This window comes from Myotis myotis, unplaced genomic scaffold, assembly GCF_014108235.1.
Source record: "Myotis myotis isolate mMyoMyo1 unplaced genomic scaffold, mMyoMyo1.p scaffold_m19_p_19, whole genome shotgun sequence".
NCBI lineage: Eukaryota > Metazoa > Chordata > Mammalia > Chiroptera > Vespertilionidae > Myotis > Myotis myotis.
In genome coordinates this window covers 7,661,665-7,677,885 of record NW_023416323.1, presented here as the reverse complement: position 1 = coordinate 7,677,885, position 16,221 = coordinate 7,661,665, and the positions used below count along the sequence as shown (strand labels likewise).

At 50.1% G+C, this 16,221-nt stretch overlaps 1 protein-coding gene across 5 annotated transcripts in view; it reads left to right on the top strand.

Moving 5' to 3' along the window:
- Positions 1-2,540: 2,540 nt before the first annotated feature.
- RYR1 (ryanodine receptor 1) overlaps positions 2,541-16,221 on the top strand; it is a 129,884-nt gene continuing 116,203 nt past the window's right edge. For 4 of the 5 annotated variants that reach the window (XM_036345698.1, XM_036345696.1, XM_036345697.1 and 1 more), the window contains exons 1-11: positions 2,660-2,707; positions 9,713-9,832; positions 10,778-10,882; positions 11,889-11,963; positions 12,050-12,128; positions 12,475-12,587; positions 12,908-13,001; positions 14,106-14,199; positions 14,358-14,432; positions 14,922-15,078; positions 15,202-15,366. In XM_036345698.1, the coding sequence (XP_036201591.1) occupies positions 2,660-2,707; positions 9,713-9,832; positions 10,778-10,882; positions 11,889-11,963; positions 12,050-12,128; positions 12,475-12,587; positions 12,908-13,001; positions 14,106-14,199; positions 14,358-14,432; positions 14,922-15,078; positions 15,202-15,366 (1,125 nt within the window). Of the gene's footprint in view, positions 2,708-9,712; positions 9,833-10,777; positions 10,883-11,888; positions 11,964-12,049; positions 12,129-12,474; positions 12,588-12,907; positions 13,002-14,105; positions 14,200-14,357; positions 14,433-14,921; positions 15,079-15,201; positions 15,367-16,221 lie in introns of all 5 variants that reach the window. The other variant, XM_036345695.1, reaches the window with a different exon arrangement.

The following is a 16,221-nucleotide window of genomic DNA, read 5'->3' as shown; positions in this document are numbered from 1 at the left end:
TAATATGTAAACACATAACTGTATTGTACTATATAATTACATATGCCTAAATATATAATTATATAATTATCCATTATGTAATTCAACAATATGGTACAAACATATGCTATATATTACAATTGTATCACTATACCAATATTTAACTATGTTACACCTAGCAACCTATTATATATTTAACACTACATCCCAGTGCACGAATTCATGCACCAGTGGGGTCCCTTGGCGTGGCTTGCAGGATCTGGCCGAAACCTGCTCTCCCACATCCCCCAAGGGATCCCAGATTGCAAGAGTGCGCAGGCCAGGCTGAGGGACCCCACCGGTGCGTTATCTGCATGATCTGGCCAGGGAGGGACAAGGGAGGTTGGCCAGCCAGGGAGGGACCATAGGAGGGCTCTAGGGCCTGTCCGGCCTATCTCTCTCAGTCCTGATGGCTAAACCCCAGCAGCAAGCTAACCTACCAATTGGAGTGTCTGCCCCCTGGTGGTCAGTACATGTCATAATGAGCGGTTGAGTGATCTTAGCATATCATTAGCATATTATACTTCGATTGGTTGAACGGATGACCAGACAACCAGTAATTTTGCATATTAGGCTTTTATTATATAGGATTTTTATAATTTTATAAAACTGTAAAATATTGTTTTATGTAACTTAATAGATACCATTACATGTTAACAATGATAATAATTTTTTTAAATATATTTTATTGATTTTTTACAGAGAGGAAGAGAGAGAGACAGAGTTAGAAACATCGATGAGAGAGAAACATCGACCAGCCGCCTCCTGCACATCCCCCACTGGGGAAGTGCCCACAACCCAGGCACACGCCCTTGACCGGAATCGAACCCGGGACCCTTCAGTCCGCAGGCCAACGCTCCATCCACTGAGCCAAACCGGTTTCGGCAACAATGATAATAATTTTAATAGATCCCTGTATCAATCAGTTACCATGTTGATTTCCTCATGGAACTTTCTGCTTGTCCCCATTAAGTAGGAACTATTCTAAATTAACCCAATTGCCAGATGAGGAAACTGAGGCCCAGAGGCATGAAGTTGCCTGTCTGGCAGGAGGCCCAAGTAGGTGTGCCTTCCTGTGTTGGGCCTCCAGGTCCCACAGCTGCATGTGTTTTTTGAAAAAATATGTTAATTTTTTTTAGAGAGACAGGAAGGGAGAGAGGGAGAGAGAGAGAAACATTGATGAGAGGGAAATATCAATGGGATGCCTCCTCCATGCCCCCTACTGGGGATGGAGCCTACAACCCCTGCATGTGCCCTGACTGGAAATCGAACCAGTGACCTCTTGGTGCATGAGACATTGTTCATGCTTTGAATGGTTAAGAATCCTGGCTTTGGCCCTAGCCAGTTTGGCTCAGTGGGTAGAGCACTGGCCCGTGGACTAAAGGGTCCCGGGTTCAATTCCATCAAGGACACATACATTGGTTGCAGGCTCTATCCCTGACCCTGGTCAGGGCACCATCTGTGGGAAGCAACCAATCAATGTGTCTCTCTCACATCGATGTTTCTCTCTCTCTCCCTCACTTTCACTCTCTCTAAAAATCAATGGAAAAATATCGTCAAGTGAGGATTAATATATATATATTTCTGGCTTTGGGTTCAAATCCCAGACTCAGTCTCTGTGTGACCTGGGACAAGTCACTCCACTTCTCTGTGCTCAACTTTCCTTATCTGTAAAATGGGCCCTGTAAGAGTATGGCTTCACCATACTGTTTTGAGAACTACCTCATTTTATTCGTTTCCTTAAAAGTATACATGTTAAGGACCACACATTTCATTTCCTCCTCTAAACCATGTGAACAATAGCAGGATTGTTGTGAAAACTAAATGAGATGTGTAAAAAGATCTAAGCCCAGGGCCTCGAATGCAGCACGTGCACAAAAGACCTCTGCTATGGCTATTGTTCCTGCCTCCTCAGTTTTTATAATAATGATGATGCTAATAATAATAATAATAGTAGTAGCAACACTTACATAATATTTACATTGGTTTTGTTTTTAGGTGCTGCAAATAAATGATCTCATTTAATCCTTGCAACAACTCTTAGTGAGATAAGTACTATTTATATCCTTCTTACCAGTTGGGGAATCTGAGGCATGGAGAGGTGAAGTGACTTGTCCAAGATCACACAGGGAGTCACAAGGCTGGGACTCGGATCCAGACTGGCTCAGAGTCCTTGCTTTTAATCACTAAGTATGCTGCGCTCTGTAGTCCGGAGGCCTAGTGCACAGTCCGGCTCTGCTGTGTGACATCAAGCAGGGGCTCCCGTTCAGTCTGTTTGCTCTGTGAAATGGGAGAAAGATGGTCCCTTCCTTACCAAGGATGCGTAGAGAGAGCGGCTACTTGACACTCCCTTTGCGTCCCTCCCCACCCAACGCGTACCCGCTGCCTAGGTGTGGGCCTGTGGGCGGGACACTGGCGACGGGGCGTGTCCCGAGTAGCCTTGGCCCAATGGGAGCCCGGGGGCGGGGATCTCCTTCCAGCTCTCGCCAGCGCGTGGGTCCTCCTCGCAGTTCCATCGGCCTCGCGGGTCCCTCCGGTGTCCCCAGAGGTCTCCGATCCCCGCCCGCCCGCCGCCCGCCCAGCCGGAGTCCCCTTCTTCCTATTCCTAGACCTCGGCGCCGTCCCCTCGGGCCTCGACATCATGGGGGACGGAGGAGAGGGCGAGGATGAGGTTCAGTTTCTGCGGACGGTGCGTATCTCTTTAGGGAGACTCTGGGGCGATTTCTCGGGTTCCTCTGAGTTCTCTGTCCTGATTGCGGGTGGTCTCTGAGACTCGGGGTCTCTTCCTCTGTCCCTCTGGGTGAGTGTCACTCCGTCTTTCTCAGTTTTCGTCTCCGCTGCCCCACCCCCACCCCGTTTCACCACAGAGAATTAGCCGACTTTGGGGAGGGGATCTTGGACCGCCCCCTCTTATGCCATTAGCGGCTTGTCTCGGAGAAAGGGGGCCGCTGGGAGCACCCTCTCTCATCACCCTGGAAGCAGGCATTTGGGGGAAGGTGGTTCTAATTCCTGAGCTTAATTTAGCCATCCCCCCCACCCCCCCAACCTAGCCCTCATTCTCTTCTTGCTCCAGACCCTGACCTACTTAAATTCTTGAGAAGGGAGCTGGGGTGGGCTGGACATCCCAAGTCCTTTGCACTCCCAGCCCTTAGGGGCCTCCTGGGGGTCCCTCAGCTTCTGGGTCTTCTTTCTTTCCAACCTTGGTTTTGGGAAGGAGGCTAAAATGTGGTTGTTGATAATCTCTGGGTCATGTCTTGCCCTATCGGTCTCTTTGGGTTGTCTCTGTGTCTCTGTCTTTGTCTTTTGGTTTCAGGTCCTCTGTGTTTCATTCTTCTCTCTAGTTCTGTCCCCACATCTCCGATCCCCTGCTGGGGGCAGGGATGGGAATTGGAACAACAGGTGTCCCTCCCAGAATAGCCCGCTCTTTGGGGGCTGGGCCGTGACACGGAGATGATGGGGGGAGGAGCTGCCTACCTCGGAGTCCTTCCTAACTTTCCCTCCCAGTGGCTCAGCTGGATGTGGGGTGTGAGTATGGAAGGAGATGTTCTCTCTTTTGGGCCAGGTCTGCTGACCCTGCACTAGCTCCTCCCCTCCCCCTCTGGGCCCTGGGAAATGCTGACAAGCATGCAGCTAGGTCTTTTGACGAACCTCGGCGTGTCAGCATTTTGAAAAACCCTAACTTAACTCTGGTGCCGTGTCACACATAGAAATTTTTTGATATTTGCAACCATAGTAAAACAAAGACTTATATTTTTGGTATTTATTTTATATATTTAAATGCCATTTAACAAAGAAAAATTAACCAAAAAAATGAGTTCGCGTGTCATAGGTTCGCCTTCACTGAGCTAGGACCATGGTTATGAGGTCTTGTTTCCTGGGAGGGAGGAACAGACAACTGGGGCTGGCAGTGAAGGATGGGGACAGCTGAGCATGCAGCCAGGGGCGGAGGCCTAGCTTCACCCTAGACCAGTGATGGCGAACCTTTTGAGCTCGGCGTGTCAGCATTTTGAAAAACCCTAACTTAACTCTGGTGCCGTGTCACATATAGAAATTTTTTGATATTTGCAACCATAGTAAAACAAAGACTTATCTTTTTGATATTTATTTTATATATTTAAATACCATTTAACAAAGAAAAATCAACCCAAAAAATGAGTTTGCATGTCAGGTTCGACATCACTGCCCTAGACTCTTGCCCCAGCTCCAGTCTCTTCCACTGGGATGGGTTCTCCTCTCCTCTTGGGCCCTAATGAGAAGGTGGCCAAGGCCACCAGCCCCTGAGCTACTCTATGTCAGACCCGTGGCCAGGGCCTCAGCCTCTGAGGCATCTAATTATATCCTCGCTGCCTGTCTTCTGAGGTAGGGCCCTATCTTTATCTCTCTGGGAGATTTGAGGGAAACCAAGGTATGAGTGGAACAACTTACCCAAGGTCAAGGTCAAGAAGAATCATCTCTAGATACCCCTGGGGCCCAGTCCTCCTGCTTTCACAAGAGGAAAACTAGGCTCGGACTTGCCAAGGTGGCCAGTGTTGGGTTCTAGAGGCTTTGCCCTGGCATCTCTTGGCCACAGACTGGGTGTTTTTTCCTGAACTTTATTGATGTTGTGTGGTGGTTCTCTTTAACCTTTTATACCTCATTTCACCAGTAAGAAATATTTTCTATTGTAACCTGGTACATGTACATATACACATACATTATTTAAAAACCAACTTTGTTGAGGTATAATTGACATGCAATAATTGCACCCATTTTAGGTGTTACAATTCAATGAATTTTGACAAACTGTACAGTTATGTAACCAGTATCATAATTAAGACAGAACATTTTCTTTACCACAGAAAGTTTTCTTACTCTTTGCAGTAATCAACCTGTCCATCTACTTTATGTCACTATAGATTCCATTAGTCATTCCACTGTTTCATATACAATTCATGCTCATTTGTCTTGCTTCTTTTGCTCAGTATAATATTTTTGACATTCACCCATGTAGCATGTACCAAAAGTTCATTTCTTTTAAAAATATATTTTTATTAATTTCAGAGAGAAAGGGATAGGGAGAGAGACATAGAAACATCATCAATGAGAGAGAATCATTGATCGGCTGCCTCCTGCACGCCCCCCTACTGGGGCTCGAGCCGGCAATCCTGGCATGTGCCTTGACTGGGATTTGAAACATGATCTCCTGATTTATAAGTTGATGCTCAACCACTGAGCCACACTGGCCAGGCAAAAGTTCTTTTCTTTCTTTAAAATTTATTTTTAATTTTTTTGATTAATCCTCACCTGAGGATATTTTTCTTTTTTTAAAATATATTTTATTGAATTTTTACAGAGAGGAAGGGAGAGGGATAGAGAGTTAGAAACATCAATGAGAGAGAAACATCGATCAGCTGCCTCCTGCACACCCCCAACTGGAGATGTGCCCGCAACCAAGGTACATGCCCTTGACCGGAATCGAACCTGGGACCCTTGAGTCAGCAGGCCGACGCTCTATCCACTGAGCCAAACCGATTAGGGCACCTGAGGATATTTTTCCATTGATTTTTAGGGAGAGTGGGAGAGAGAGGGAAAGACAGAGAAAAACATTGATGTGAGAAACACATGGATTGGTTGCCTCCAGCATGAGCCCCGACGAGGGCCCAGCCTGCAACCAAAGTGAAGCCTGCAACCAAGGTACGTGCTCTTGACCTGACCAGAATTGAACCCAAGACCCATTGAGCCAAACCAGCTAGGGCTTTTTTTGGTGCTGGGTAGTATTTCAATTGTGTGAATATAGCGCAATTTGTTTATCAATTCACCTGCTGATGGCTGCCTCCTATTCATGTTATTATGGACAAATTAGGTGCATTCACACACACACACACACACACACACACACACACACACACACACACTTATTTTTACTGAAATTTCATAAACTGTAGGTAGCCCTTAGAGCAGCGGTTTTCAACCTGTGGGTCGCGACCCCTTTGGCAGTCGAACGACCCTTTACAGGGGTCGCCTAAGACCATCCTGCATATCAGATATTTACATTATGATTCATAACAGTAGCAACATTACAGTTATGAAGTAGCAACAAAAATAATTCTATGGTTGGGTCACAACATGAGGAACTGTATTTAAAGGGCCAGAAGGTTGCGAACCACTGCCTTAGAGCATGATGGACAAGTTGGTATTTTCTGTTCTTCTTATTTCCCTTTTAAAGTATGGTGGCCATGGACTCCCAAACTAATTTCATTTCCTTTACATGGGTGGTGGCCTCTTGCCACCCCCCCGCACCCCCTACCCCACCCCACCCCCGTTCCTGGGCTGGCTTTCTCAAAGTGTGGCCCATGTCAGAATCTCCTGAGGGTGGTTAGTGGCCCAGATTCCCTGCTCAGGCAGAGCCAATGAACCAGGCTCTTGGTGTTGGGCGGGAGGGCGGGGGCGGGGGGGGGGGGGGGAGGAGGGTTGGGGGAGGGGGGGGAGACTGGCGTAGCAAGGAAGCTGCATTTTAATCAGGCCACCTCTCTTCATTCTTTTTTGTTTTTGTTTTTTAAAATATATTTTTATTGATTTCAGAGGAAGGGAGAGGGAGAGAGAGAGATAGAAACATCAATGATGAGAGAGAATCATTGATTGGCTGCCTCCTGCATGTCCCCCACTGGGGATGGAGCCTGCATCTCAGGCATGTGCCCAGAGCAGGGCACGACCTCCTGGTCCCTCCCTTCATTCTGATGCAGGAGAAAGTTAGAGAATCACTGGTGTAGCCATTCTCTGGTTCATGTCTGCCTTTGCCATTTGCCTGCTTCCAAACTTTGGGCAAGTGATTTTTATTTTTCTCTCCAAGATTTAATTTCCTAATCTGAAAATGGGGCCAAGGATCGATTCAGCAGAAAATATACTAAAATTAACAATGGGGCCTTTGGCTCAATGGAGAGTGTCGGCCCGCAGATTGAAGGGTCCCAGCTCCAGGTTTGATTCCAGTAGAAGGTATATATCTTGGTTGTAGGCTAAATTGGGGTGCGTGTGGAAGGCAATCAATCAATGTGTCTCTCTCACATCGATGTTTTTCTCTCTCTGTCTATCCCCCTCCCTTCCACTCTAAAAATCAATGGAAAAATATCCTAGGGTGAGGATTAACAACAACAAAAACAAATAAACAAACCACACACACACACACACACACACACACACACACACACACACACACAATAGGGACAAAAAATACATACCATAAGGGTTCCAGGGTCTGTGCAGCTCTCTCTCTGATCTCATCTCTCCCACTCTCCCTTTGTTCCTGCTGCTGCCACCATCCTATCCCCCTTGCTCTTCCTCAACACCCCCAGCCCCCTGCAGCCACAGGCCTTTAAACAGGTTGCCCCTTCTTCCCCCAGCGACCATCAGGCCTGATTCCTTCTCATTATTTGAATAACGTTTATGGTTTGGAATAAAGTATTAGGCTCAGCTCAAATGTCACCTCCTTGGAGAGGCTGTCACTTCATCCCCTCACTGATGTCATCCTTACCCCAAAAGCCACTCTCGTACATCATCCTGGGGGATTTTTTCCATTACACTTGTCACTGACATTTAAATTATGAACCTATACACTCCCCCAAAGGATGTCAGCTCCATGAGGGTGGGGTCTGTCTGCTTTATTTGATGCTCTGTATACTAGTACAGTTCTAGATCAGTGCCCGGCAACCACAGATGCTCAATAGTTGTCTATCAAATGACCAGAAAGCCCTGAGCATAAGGCCTACCAGACAGCAGTGCTTAATAATGCAAGCTATTGAATGCACAAGTGCCAGGATGTCGTGGTTCGGGATTACAGCACGGAAAAGTTGTGGAGCCTCCTGGCCAACAGGTCCGCCCTCCCCACTCCTCTTGCGCTGGATAGACAGACTGAGGGCTGCCTGTGTGGGTCAAAGCCCAGGACTGGAACACATTTATGTGATACGCTGGAAGGGCTGGAGACTCCTTGAATCCATTTCTTCAGCTACAAGATGGAATGACCACTGCCTTCCTCAGCAGATAAGAGCTGTGGTCGCCATCATTTTTGATTGAGACCTCTATCAGTGAAAACACTGAGCACTCCCCATGGACACTGTACTCTCTATGAAGGTAGATGTGGGCTACTTAGCCATGTATTAAGAGGTGGTCTAGTGTTCTAAGAGTGTGACATACAGAGTTGGGATCAAGGAGCAGCTATGCCATATGACAGCTGTGTGACTTCAGGCAAGTTGCTTCACCTTCTGGATCTCAGTTTCCAAAGGTTCACATAACAAGACTTACTTTATAGGGTTTGTTGTGAGGATTCAATTAATTAACTTCTTGGAATGGAACCCACCACATGAAAATGTGTCTATTTTACTTAAGATTTTAATTTATAATCTTGAAATCATTTCAAACTTAGAGAAAAGTTGTACAGTTAGTTCGAAGAATTCCCATATGGACTTTAGTCATTTTCCCTAAATGTGAAGATTTGCCATATCTGCTCCCCCCCCCCCCCCCCGCCCCCGGCCCTTCTCTCCGTATTTTTTTCCTGAACTGTTGTAGCTGTTTTAGGGTAAGTTGTGAACATGATACCCTTAACCCCTAAATACAGTAGTACCTGTTTCCTAAAACAGAAGGGCTGTCACTTACAAATCACAGTACAGTTATCAAAATCAGGAAAATTAGTATTGCGATGATACCATTAGCTAATTCACAGTCCTTATTCAACTTTGACCAGTTGCTGAAACACCATATTTTGTGGCATTTCCCCTCCATCCAGGATCTAGTCTAGGCTTTGGCATCACATTCAGATGTCATTAGAAAGCACTCCTTAAACGATAGCTTTAAAAATATATATATATTTTTATTGATTTCAGAGAGGAACGAAGAGGGAGAGAGAGAAAGAAATATCAGTGATGAGAGAGAATCACTGATTGGCTGCCTCCTGCATGCCTCCTACTGGGGATTGATCCTGAAACCCAGGCATGTGCCCTTGACTGGAATTGAACCTGGGACCCTTCAGTCTGCAGGCCAATGCTCTATCCACTGAGCCAAACTGGCTAGGGCGATGGCTTTTTTTTTTTTTTAATTATTATTATTATTTTTTTTTTTTTTCAGAGAGAGGAAGGGAGAGAGAGAAACACTGATGTGAGAAACACCAATCAGTTGCCTCTGGTCTGCACTCAAATTGGGGATTAAACCCTCAACCTGGGTTCGTGCCCTAATGAGGAGAGAACCCATTACCGTTTGGTGTACTGCACTGTGCTCCAACCAACAGCCACGCTGGCCAGGGCAACGATTTCGTGTGTTAAGACAATAAACAAAAAACAAATAAAGAAGGCTGAGCTTAAAAGCCATTGAACTTGATGTGCTCATACTTTCCACCCTCCAATGGCTCACCTTGAAGACCCCACCTGGGAGGCCTCTGGAGCCAGCTAGACTGAGGCTCAGATCCCAGCTCCTCCTGCTAGTGATGTGGTCTTGGCCAGGCCATGTCTCCTCTTTGAGCCTCAGTTTCCCATATTAAAATGGGATGACACTAGCTCCTATTTCATGGGGATGTTAGAAGTATGTGCAGCGTTCAGTACAGGTGCCTACTTGATAAATTGCAAGGTGGGTATCTCTTTCACGGGGACAAGGGTGGGGTGAGTGGCATGCTATGCAGTGTCTGTGGGGTGAGGGTGGGTGCCAGGGAGCCCTGACCCCCATCTTTCCCCAGGACGATGAGGTGGTCCTACAGTGCAGTGCCACCGTGCTCAAGGAGCAGCTTAAGCTCTGTCTGGCAGCCGAGGGCTTTGGCAACCGCCTCTGCTTCCTGGAGCCTACCAGCAATGCCCAGGTCAGCACGGGAGCGAGGGCCAGGGCCGGGGAAGAGGGGGTCTAAAGGGGCACAGAATCTGTGGCCCAAAGAAGAGTGGTCTGGAAATCTGAAGAGGGGGTGCTGATGGGAGAGAAAACAGAGGGGGCTAAGAGGAAAAGGGGGCTGGGGTTTGAGGAGGGAGGGACCAGGGTCTTAGAAGGCAGGTGTCTGAGGTGGTGGAGGTCCTTGGATCTGATGTGACAGGGCCTGGAGGGTCAGGAGGATGCTAGCAGGGAACTGAGGTGGGGGGGTTGAGTCTGAGAGGTGGAGGGTACCTGGGGTCTGAGGGTGAGGTGGACTCAGGGTCTGAGAGAGGAGGTGACCTGGGGGATGGGGCAAGGGCTGGGGAAGGGAGGGGACATGGCATCTGATGGGGGAAAGGGCCAGGGTCCGCAGGGGGCAGAGAGCCTTGGGTCCAAGCAGGAGGGTGTCTAAGAGTTGAGGTGGGAGGCTGAGGGGGTGACTACGGGTGCCCTCCTGTGATTTTGAAGCAGTGTTCACAGTGTCCAGGCAGGAGGCAGGAACTGGGCTGCTGTGTGACAGCGGGAGGCGGGGCTCCCTCTGGGGTTGGAGAGATCTGAGTTACCTGCAGGGGAAGCGGAGGAGCCCTGGAGTTGGGCGGATGCAGTGTGTCTGAGGATGGAGGCATCTTCTGAGATTAGGTGGGGTGTGGGGTGCCTGAGCAGGAGGGTAGTGTGGAAGCTTCTGTGGGGTTCAGATGGGGTTCAGATGTTTGAGGGAGGAGGCACAGCAGAGGTGTTTTCTGTGATATTGGTGAGGATTCAGGGTGTCTGAAGCAGGAGGCAGAGGGCAGGGCTTCTTGGAGGGTTGGGGTCGAGTCTGGGTCTCCGTATTTAGAGGGGCAAAGGGTGCGCCAGATCTTTGGGCCTGCAGGCCCTCTGCTCACATCTCACCCCCCTCCAGAATGTGCCCCCCGACCTGGCCATCTGTTGCTTTGTCCTGGAGCAGTCGCTGTCCGTCCGAGCCCTGCAGGAGATGCTGGCCAACACTGTGGAGGCCGGTGTGGAGGTGAGGCTCCCCCTGAGCCGATGGGTGGCCAGGATGGGTGGGAGGACATTCATTTACCACCTGTTCTTCTTCCTCTTTCTGACCCACCCCCACAGGCCCTCAATTTGGATAAGTGGGTAGGTCTGGCCTTGGGTGTCACCTGTCCTTCCCACCTCTTTTGAGCCCGGGTCTGCCTCTGGGCTCACATCCTGCATATGAGGCTGGGGCTGTGGACCCCAGAACAGGCCAGGAAAGAAGGAAGGAAGGAAGGGAATGGGGGCTTCTGAACCCCCTGTTCCCACTGCCTGCTACTTCCTCCTCTTTCCCTTCCTTTCCCTGACCCTGATCCCAGCTCTTCTCCGCATGGGACCTCTCCCCTCACCTCTCTTATCCCAGGTGTGGGTCCCCTCCAGTCCAGGAGTGGCTCCGCCATGTGATCATGTGGCCCCATCACATGGCCCCCTCAGAGCATGGGCATGTAAGATCTGGGATGGAAGGCCTGGTGCCATCGAATGACGGGGTGCCACCCCTCAAGCGGAGTGGAGTCTCCTTGTGGCAGCACAGGGCAAGCCTCTGTGGGTGATGTTCAAATCTTTAACAACTGGCAGGACTGTACCGTGCACACCAGCTGCTGCCAGCCATGATGCGACAGGTTAGAGTAGAAGGAGCTGAGGTCCATGGAACATGAGATGCTGGGGCTTCCTGGAGTGTCCTCGGTACCTAGAGGAGGGGTCCAGCCTCCCTGAGTGACTCTTGGCCTAGTTAACAAGGTGAAGGAGGCAGGGAGGACAGAGTGGGCTTTGGGGAATATAAAACACTCCATCCACAGGCTTCTCAGAGACAGAGCCCCCACTTCCATGGGTAGGGAAACTGAGTCAGAGAATCTGCTACTGGTCTGAGCTGAGGCGTCCTTGCATCCAGGCGTGAGCATGGTATTTTATGGGGATCCTATTCCCACCTGGGATAGGCCAGATGTATTGGGGGTCTGTTCTCACTCTGTGCCCTCCCTCCCCCACACCCTCTGTAGTCATCCCAGGGCGGGGGACACAGGACACTCCTGTATGGCCATGCCATCCTGCTCCGACATGCGCACAGCAGCATGGTGAGTGCACCAGTAAGAGGGCAAGGGCAGGGGGCAGGGAGTGCAGTGGCTTCCAGGAAGGAGCTGACCCCCCTCTATGATCCTAGTATCTGAGCTGCCTCACTACTTCCCGCTCCATGACCGACAAGCTGGCCTTCGACGTGGGACTGCAGGAGGATGCAACAGGTGGAGGAGCTGGAGGGGGCAGGGTGTGATAGGGACAGGACAGGCAGGAAGTTGGGGTGCAGACCTACAATTATAGGGGTAGACATGGAAATGCTCTAGGGGTAACAACGAGGACTTTAGGGCAGAGAGTCTCTGGGTGCAAATGGACAAATTTGGATGGGGAGACTTGGGCAAGCATGGGGGAATCGTAGGCAGAGGGTCTGAGGGCAGGAAGGGGGAACTGAGGCAGAGAGTTGGTAGCAGCAGTAGGAGAATTTGGGGCAGAAGGCTTGGAAGGCTCAGGACTGGGAAGACCTTGGGAAGAGAATTCTGGGCAGCCATCATCCTGAGAATCCTGCCCCCATAGGAGAAGCCTGTTGGTGGACGATGCACCCAGCCTCAAAGCAGAGGTCCGAAGGAGAAAAGGTTCGAGTTGGGGATGACCTCATCCTCGTTAGTGTCTCCTCTGAGCGCTACCTGGTGAGCAACCCAACCCCCCTCGTGGCTACTACTGCCTCCAGGGATGGAGGCAGGTGGGATCCACCCCATCTCCTTATCACTGGTTAGCCTGGTCTCTGGCCCCAAGGTCCTGACTCCCAATTTCCAGTTTCCTGACTCCCAATTCCTGGTTTCTGACACCCCATCTCCTGACTCGATCATGGTTTCCTGATCTGTGACCTCTAATGTTCTGTCTCCCATCTGCCGGTTTCCTGGCTTCCACCTCTGGGTTTTGGCTTCTGCCTCTGGAACTATTGGCCCATCACCACTGTCTCTGACCATAACCTCCTGGTTGCCTTCAGCACTTGTCAACAGCCAGTGGGGAGCTCCAAGTCGATGCCTCCTTCATGCAAACATTGTGGAACATGAACCCCATCTCCTCTGGCTGTGAAGAGGGTGAGGACTCCCATAATTCCGTACCCTAAACTGAGAGCCCCAACATAGGCTTCCCACATTGACCCTCAGATATGCCCAAACAGAACCTCGTAAACTCAGACCCCAAACTATGACCCTCACACTTAGATATCCAACTGACCTCAAATCTAGAACTCAGGATCAGACTCCCAAACTCAGACCCAAAGTATTGGTCCCCAAAGCTGACATGCCTAACTCAGGTCTTGAAGGCCAGACCCCTAAATTCAGATCTAAGCTTAGAACATCAAATTTGGAGCTTATTCTCAACCCTAAGCCTCAGATGACAAGCACAGATAGCATGTGACCTCAACCCCCAAACCCAGACCCCAAAATTCAAACCCTGATCCCCAAACCAAAACCCCTCATTCAGACTCTAAGCCTTAGCTAACCAACCTCAGACCTCCACTTTAACTTCATATCTCCAAAATCATCTCCCAGATTCAGACCCCCCATGCTAAGACCCCAAAGCATGGTCCCTAACTTTGACTCTAACTCTCACACCCCAAACCTCAGAGCCCTAAGCCAGACTCAAGCTGAGACTCAAAGGACAGATTCCAAAACTCAGGCCTGAAGTTTGAATCTCAGACTCACCAACTTCCAATTGCAAAGCTCAGACTTCAAAACCTAAACTATAACTTCAGACCCTACACCTCAGCTACCAGCCTCAGACCTTCAAAATCACACTCAAAATTCAGATCCCAACTTCAGAGCCAACTCTCAAACTTCTAAGACCAAACCCCAGGCCAAACCCTGGAACTTGGACCCCAATATCAGGGAGCATGAGACCCAAATCTCTAACCCCAATCTCAAATATGCAAACTCAGACCCCAGCTCTGCACATCCAGACCCTCAATCTTAGATCCCCAACCTGAGACCCCAGATCACATACCTCCACTTCAGACCTCAAACTTAGCCTAAATCTCAGACTCCACTTCATACCCAGAAACTCAGATCTTTAACTGCAGACCCCCAACCCAGGCCCCAGCCTCCCACGGGGGTTAAACAGGCCCCTGGGTTCCCCTTTGGGAACCAGGTTTGTCTGGAGCACCAGCCCCACAGTGATCATCTTTCCTTGCTCATCTGCAGGCTGTGTGACCGGGGGCCATGTCCTCCGCCTCTTTCATGGACACATGGATGAGTGTCTGACCATTTCCCCTGCTGACAGTGATGACCAGCGCAGGTCTGGATGGAGGACAAGAGGGCATGGGGTTTCAGGGTGGGGGCAGGGAGGAGTGCAAAGGTCAGTTGTGGGGCTGGGGCCCTATGGGAAGGGTTAGGGATCAGATTCTGGGGGACTGGAACCTGAACCCCTGACCTCACTCTCTCCCACGTCCCCAGGCTTGTCCACTATGAGGGGGGAGCTGTGTGTACCCACGCCCGCTCCCTCTGGAGATTGGAGCCTCTGAGAATCAGGTGGGCGCATTGGGTTGAGCTGGGGGAGGGGACTGGGTCTGGGGGGGGCGGGTCTGGAAGGGACAAGAGGGAAAAACTGGGGAAGAGACTGGAGGGTTTTGAGGGGAAATCTGGTGAGCCCAAGAGAGCAATGAAGTCCTCAGGGTCCTAGAATTCTGGAGGAAAAGGAGGCCTTGGAGGTTGTGGGGGTGCTGAGGGAGAGGTCAGAGGGTTCTGAGTGAAAATGTGGGGAGTGGAGAGGGATAAGATGACAGGTCTGGGAAAACTGGGGCCACTAAAGACATCTGGGGAGCCAAGAGGAATCTGTGAAGGCCCGAGAGGAGATTATTAGGGTTCCTGAAGGGGGATAGGGGGTCCTAAGAAAGATTTGAGGAAAGTTTGGGGCATCCTGGAAGGGGGCTTGGGGCTTGAGGAGGTTTGAACTAAGACCATGGTCTCCATGGGAGGATTGGGGCTGGTCTCTGACCATCTTGCCCTCATCCTCCACAGCTGGAGTGGGAGCCACCTTCGCTGGGGCCAGCCGCTTCGCATCCGCCATGTCACAACGGGGCGGTACTTGGCACTCACTGAGGACCAGGGTCTGGTGGTGGTTGATGCCAGCAAGGCCCACACCAAGGCCACCTCCTTCTGCTTCCGAATCTCTAAGGTCGGTGGGGTCAGAGTGCCCTCCCTCACCTGGAGCCCCAAATTCCACCCCAGCAGTCTCTCAGTGGGGCTCCCCTACTAACTGCACAGCAGAGGAGCTAACCTCTGTCCCCTGCCCCTGCAGGAGAAGCTGGATGTGGCCCCCAAGCGGGACGTGGAAGGCATGGGTCCCCCTGAGATCAAGTATGGGGAGTCGCTGTGTTTTGTGCAGCATGTGGCCTCAGGCCTGTGGCTCACCTATGCTGCTCCGGACCCCAAGGCTCTGCGGCTCGGAGTGCTCAAGAAGAAGGTGGGCACCTGGCAAGGAGAGGAAGGAGACTGGGGGTGGCGGGTCATGCTTGAGCCTTCAGGAGTTTGAAGATGGGATGAGAGAAATATGCAGGCTGAGAGAGAAACTAAGATTGAGAAAGAGGAAAAAATGAAGAGAAATATATATTAATACATATGGAGAAGAAGAGAGAGTGAAATATAGAGAGAGACAGGGAAAGGCAGAGATTTTAAAAAATAGGGACACAGAAAAATAGAGAAGGACAGAGAGACAGAGATGGAAAAGACAGAGGGTGACAAGCAGACTGAGAATGACATTCAACAAATTAATGAGTATCCAAGTTGTTTTGGATGGATGTGTGTGTGTGTGTGTGTGTGTGTGTGTGTGTGGAAATATAGGCCAGCTATATAGACTTCTTCCCAGCCCTTACCCCCACCCCCCACCCCATTGCCCAGAAATGGTGAATAAAATGCTTTTAATGAAGTACAGAGCTATATAACTGAAGAGTGGGAAAGCTACTTTTCACAGAGGGAAGAACATGTGTAAAGGCCCTAAGGTTGGAATGAGGTTGGTTTGTTGCAATAACAGAAAGAAAATCCAGTTTGGCCAGAGCAGAGTGAGTGAGGGGCAAGTAGAGGGGCAAGTGAGGACAGAGAGGAGATGGGAGCAGACGGTGTAGGCCTGGCGGTAATGGGGGGGTCCTGGCTTTTGCATGAGATGGAGCCACAGAGTGTTTTGGCTCCTTAGCTGCTTTCAGGAACAGATTGTGGGTGGTGGGAGTTGGGGTGCGGAGCTGGAGTAGAAAGACCGGGAGAAGATTGCTGGGAGGGTGTAGGTGGTAGATGACAGAGGACCGAACAGGGTGGGGACTGGAGT